The sequence below is a fragment of the Exserohilum turcica genome, assembly GCF_000359705.1.
Source record: "Exserohilum turcica Et28A unplaced genomic scaffold SETTUscaffold_13, whole genome shotgun sequence".
In the NCBI taxonomy this organism is placed as follows: domain Eukaryota; kingdom Fungi; phylum Ascomycota; class Dothideomycetes; order Pleosporales; family Pleosporaceae; genus Exserohilum; species Exserohilum turcicum.
In genome coordinates, this window is record NW_007359948.1 from 464,318 (window position 1) to 470,236 (window position 5,919).

A 5,919-nucleotide genomic window follows, 5' to 3' on the forward strand; every position below is an offset into this window, starting at 1 on the left:
TGTAACGGCGCAGTAAGGCAGGTCGGATCTGTTTTCGGTCGTAGGATCACTCAGAGGCATATGGGAGTGCGTGGGATCACAAAGAGCCTAGATTCAACAAGCCACCTATAGGCCTTGTACGAAAGGATATCAAAAGTCTACAGAGCTAGCTACAGGGAGTGTCTCAATATATACCTATCCTAGTCGGGTCCGAATTCGGATCCGACCTCGGGCGAATGGCTGATGAAGGGCGGCAGGTACTTCCTCCGATCCGGCTCTGGGATTGGCTCAATACTTGGCGAAGTTGTAACATCGTTACACTCCTAGTGATCCAGTGGCAGGGCTTCCTAATCCAACTTAGACTAGTTGAAGTCAGGGATCGAGATCTACAGAATCAGTCACGAGTTATTAAGATCCAAGAGCAGCTTAAAATGCTCTAGCCTAAGCGAGGCTTCTAATTGGCCCGTAGGCTAAGGGGGTGTGTTAGATCACGTGCAATATTTAGGTAGGTGACAGATTCTGGGTGCTTGATCACACCTGGATTCTGTGATTAGTTAGGGAGCACGGGCTAACGACTGCTCTAAAGGGGCTCTAACCATCTAATCCATAGACGGCAGGACAATTAATCGATCCACATCTGATCCATCATAATCACAGTGTTTTATCACAGTCTTTGATCCAACCCATCACAATCTGACAACATGCCACACAAACCAATTTCTATCATATTTGAAGCGCTAAGACTAACCTTCACAAGCATCCATGCGTATAAGGTGCAGGGCATCATACCTCATTGCTATCTTCTAATGTGTACTCTACTGCGTTGTAATAGCCGCCACGTCAGCACGTCGAAATCATTCATCAAACAGATAATCTGAAGTTTTGTAGCTGTGATTTCATAATATGAAGCTATAGTTAATGCATCTTGGCTATTTTAGAACGTGAACAACAGCATAGCGGAGCTATATATACATATGGATAGGGTCAGCTCCATGTACGTAGCTGTAAGGTATACATAAATAAGTCTTGAGATTCCTTCTATGCCCTGCATACCTATCAGAATCTACTAATTCGGGGTTTTCTATAGAATAGAGCCTATAAATAATGCTGCGCTAACGGTTTTATAAGATAGGTCTGTGATACATACTAGCATCGTATGATCACCTGTACAAGTAGTTTCGGCGGATAGGAGCATCATCAAGCCTATATGAACTCTACAAGAGCTATGATTTTATATCTTAACGCGAAGAAGAATTGGGTATCGCTTGTAATTATACATCGATAAAGTTGAACAGGCTCCTATCGCCTGACAGGTTCACAAATTTACAATCGCTATACCCTCTGATTAGACTACACCAAATATATCCTCTCCAAATTTGTTTCACTTAAGGAGGCTGAAGCTTAAAAAACCTACAGTCAAAGGGAGATCCGCATGCAAGATTTTGACTGGTGAATCCCAATCAAGAATCGAAGAATGCTTTGTGATTCCACCGATATATTGCAAGCAAAACCTTAGCCACTATAGATTAATCGAGAATTGAGCGAACTAATAGCTAACGACAGTAATTGTTGAAATCTTTCATACTTGAAATCTCGTACCTGGGGGGGTGAACACCTAGAAATCACGGGAATAGTATCGGTTTTCTCAATGCCCGAGTGAATTGAAACGGCTCACAGTCCATTATTTCTAGTTAATGTAGCTTCAATGTAATCTGATATTTCTCAGGAGCTCACATCTTTTGAAATGTTAGCCAACACAGTCTCCAAATCCTCTAAGTCCAAGTGCAATTTCTCGTTCCACGACAAATGACTATAATCTCCCGGATTCCCTGCATCTGCAGCGAAGGTTCCTGCCTTTATTAACCCATAGACCACTTGGGGTCCGAACTCGCCTGTTGCGAGCCTCTTGTGCAGATCCGCAATCAAAGACTTCGAATCCACTTTTTCTACACTCCATTTACCAGTGAGTTTCTCCAAGATATCAAGGATCTGGTTTTGGGTTGTTGTAAAGGAGAGAACAAAGATATCCTGGTTCTTCGTTTGTTCAACGTGCACAGGTTCCAGAATACGCACCGCGGCTTTGGCGATGGTGGAAAGCGTTGCGCTCGAAAATTTTGCCTCTCCGTCGTCCCAGATTTGCGCTGTTTTGCTCTTTAAATCGTATCCTAGAAACCCCACCTTCATGCTCTGTTACACATCTAGTTAGTAGGTTTGTAACTCGTAAATGAAAGCGATGGTCATACAAGATCAAAGACTGGACCGTTGATTATGGCACTCCAGCTGAAAGTTTCGGACTCCATCTTCTTCAGATACTCAGCTATCTCTACTTTTGGTCCGAAAAGTTTGTTCTTGTCGAGAATAGTCGCATCGGGTGTCCAACCGCCAAAGTCTGATGGAACAAATCGCTTCACACCAGCAGCTATAGCAGCATCGATGTAAAGCTTCTGATCACTGGCTCGCGCGTTTCCCACAATAGAGATCACAGCATCTTGGCCTGAGAATGCCACTCTGAGCGAATCGTAATCGAATTCTGTCTTGATGGTTTTCACTGCTGGAGGAAATACAGCAGCTGAACTTTTACGAGACAGCACCGTAATATCAAAGTTGCCGTTTTCGAGGAATGCGTTAAGAATCGATGGACCCAGCTTCCCAGAAGCACCAATCAATGCAACGCGTTTTATTGCGGCCATGTTCTTGATCTAGTAAGACTGATAAGGGGAATAAAGAGGAGATAAAGTAAATTGTTGAGACGATATAATGGCGAAGATTGCGTGGCTTTGTGACCATAATTTAACCGCTTTATATGACAAATCCGCTTCACAGTCACCAATATCTAAAATTACTATTATTTCAGATCGAAACCTGGCCGCTGTAGTGATTTCTGGCTCCGACACACTAAGTCGGCGGCCCCCCTCCCCCACCCCCTCATCTGCTTGAACCAAATCTACGCTATGTAAATAGGCGATCCCCACCCTTAACTATTCTTTATCACAACTGCTGAATCTGACAAGCTAATTTAGCGGTCCCCCCCCCACCCCCGCTTTTCCCCAACCCGTTCGTCTGCACAATCTCAACTTAGGCTACTTTCAGCTGACCTCTGTTAATCACTAGATACATAAATTTGTCCGTCTGCAAGTTTTGATTTGTTCGGATCTGCGCGGCTTGCAAAGCCTAGCAGCATCATTTATGATTATCGGCAATGCTACTCTTTGCCATTCCGCATTAGATTCAGGGCATTGTATAAATTTCAGCCAAGTTTTTTTTAGAAATTATAGAAGATCCACTGTAAATTGGTGCCTTCAAAACGAAAGTATACTAATATGAATAATTTGACAACCGCAAAGGAAAAGCACCTGGAGCCGCCGGGGGATACCTCTGCCGAAAGAATTGAGCGCATCGATGACAGGCCGAGCGACTTCCTTGATCCGCACCGGGCAGCCCTTGAAGAAAATCCTGATCATGCCGAAAGACCATCTACTCGCACTATTCTTGCCATGATAGTATGTACTCTCACATAACAATTTTTATCTTTAGTTAACCAAAACAGTTCTTGGCATTATCATATGTTTGTCCAATTGCGTGTGGATTTGCACTGCCTGTCGCTCTTGTTGCACAGATAGGCCAGGATCTTGGAAATTCAACCCAAATTGCGTGGCTAGTTGGAGGTTGGTCCACTGCATCATCTGTGTCCTTCTCTGTAGCGGGTAGTTTGAGTGATGTCTTTGGTCAACGGTGGACTATACTCAGCGGCCAGGTCTTTTGCCTGATCGGATCGGTAGGCCAAAATGGCTTCAAGAATATGGCACGATCCACTCACCGCAATGGCAGATTGTTGCAGCCACAGCAAACTCAGTGACCAATATTATTGTTGGCTCAACATTTCTCGGATTCGGTGGAGGCATGATTTTCGTTGCTTACGCCGGCGTATCCGAAATTCTTCCTAACAAATGGCGGTAGGCTTAGGTCTCTTCGGTTCAATGCTTGAACTGATCTTGCAACAGTGGCACCGGTCTCGCGACGATTGAACTTGCAATCAATATGGTCAGTACTGACTTCGCAGTATAATTGGTTCCTTTTGTTGACTGGGAGTCGCAGTACGTTCTCCTATCCTCCTGTAAGCAACGAGGCAATTGACAAAGCTTTGACTCCAGGCCATTCGGTATACCCAGTGTGCTGATAGCGACGAGTGTTAACGCTCATACTGCTCTCGGGTGGCGCTGGTGCTACTATTGGGGTCTAATCTTCTGTGTCGTCAGCTCAGTCGGAGTACTCCTATTCTACTATCCACCCCCACGGCCACAGTACGATGTTGACAAAACCAGATGGCAAGAGTTCAAGGATTTAGACTTCGTTAGCCTCAGTCTATACTCAAGTGGATTGACTACCTTCCTGGTAGGGTTGACCTGGGCTGGTCAGGCCGGGCATCCATGGCGGAGTGCGTCTGTCATTGTTCCTATAGCTTTGGGCTTCACGGTGCTTCTCTCCGCGTTCGGGTACAATTTTGTATGGGCCAAGCAACCATTTTTCCCCTTGAAGATATTTAAGAAATTCACGGAATTCACGGTTCTGCTTGGCATCACATTCGTGGCTGGTGAGTCAGACAGAGTTCACCTTCTTACCTTGCGATCGCTAATGTACATATTGGCATCGACTTCTACTCACTAAGCTCTCTCCTCCCGCAAGGCACCCTATTTATGTATACAAATGATCCAATTCAGATCGGGTTGATTGCACTACCGAATGGAGTCTCCCAGGTATGAGTGAGCCCCAGATGATGGCTCATTTGCTCATGCTTTACAGTTCGTATTCGGGGTCATGGTGACGGCACTCTTAGGTAAATTCAAGCGCCTCAAGATGCAGATGATTACAGCATGCGCAATACAGACTATATTCTGTGCTGTATTGGCTACTGTGGTTCCAAAGAACAAGTATGCATGGTCTGCATTGCAGGTCTTCATACTAGGCCCTTTCTCGTGGATTGTTATCTTATGCTATGTTGCAGCCGGCGTGAATATTCCGTTACAATATCTGGGTCTAGCAACGGGCCTCATCGGCACATTTAGAAGCATGGGTGGTAGTGTTGGAAACGCGATTTTCAACGCTATACTGAACGGTGTTGTGAACGATAACTTGGGCAACGCTATTGCCAAAGCCGCTCTTTCAACCGGACAATTTGATCCAGCTAACATCGGCCGTCTGATCGGCGCGACCGTCGAAAATGCCGCCGGCGTTCCTGGCGCGTTCGCCACAGTTCCTGGTATCACTCCTGCAGTCGAGGCTGCCTCGGCTCATGCACTTCGAGAGGTGTATGGGAAGGGGTTCAGAATGATTTCATACAGCACCATTCCTTTCAATGTCATTGCCATCCTATTGGCTCTTGTAATGATGGATCCATCACAGTACCTTACGAATCATACTGCGGTGCGATTGGAAAACGAGCATAAGGATGGGAAGGATGTTCTCAAGGGTGACAGCTAAGGTGTTATTAGAAACCACATTTCTGTACTCCTAGTCAGCTTATTTCTTATCCTCTTAATTAGTTCTAGATATACAAACCTCTAGTCTACCTAAAGAGACTCGAGATTGATTTTGTAAATATACTACATTTTACTACTGCCTATAATCTACTATCGCTTGTTCTATGTCTAGTAGCTACATAGTTGTAGTCTAACACGGAAGAGGTCCTAAGAAGTTCTGTTAAATTCAGAGTACATAGATACTTTACAACTACGCTACATCTCATACGTAGTATTATATATTTTTTCCTCTACTAAAATGTACATGCTATGTAGCCTAAACGAGGTATTGACAGAATACTTCTAGCTTCACTTGGACTTAATCCTCCACGTTAACATCTCAAACTAGCCTTATTCGTAGTAAAACTTGATTGTTCATTTGAATATCAGCTAGAAAGATGATGTGCTGAATCTCAGTAGTAAA

The 5,919-nt window shown here is 44.5% G+C and overlaps 2 protein-coding genes across 2 annotated transcripts; one reads left to right on the forward strand and one right to left on the reverse strand.

Annotated features, from left to right (window-relative positions):
• Positions 1-1,701: 1,701 nt before the first annotated feature.
• SETTUDRAFT_26405 (uncharacterized protein) lies at positions 1,702-2,669 on the reverse strand (the record flags this gene model as incomplete). The annotated part of the gene is made up of 2 exons (XM_008024670.1): positions 1,702-2,166; positions 2,223-2,669. The coding sequence occupies 2 exons, from the start codon at positions 2,667-2,669 to the stop codon at positions 1,702-1,704; spliced, it is 912 nt and encodes a 303-aa protein (XP_008022861.1).
• Positions 2,670-3,299: 630 nt separating this feature from the next.
• SETTUDRAFT_37704 (uncharacterized protein) lies at positions 3,300-5,457 on the forward strand (the record flags this gene model as incomplete). The annotated part of the gene is made up of 8 exons (XM_008024716.1): positions 3,300-3,479; positions 3,527-3,754; positions 3,808-3,932; positions 3,981-4,020; positions 4,069-4,073; positions 4,131-4,570; positions 4,663-4,733; positions 4,780-5,457. The coding sequence occupies 8 exons, from the start codon at positions 3,300-3,302 to the stop codon at positions 5,455-5,457; spliced, it is 1,767 nt and encodes a 588-aa protein (XP_008022907.1).
• Between the last annotated feature and the right edge of the window lie 462 nt (positions 5,458-5,919).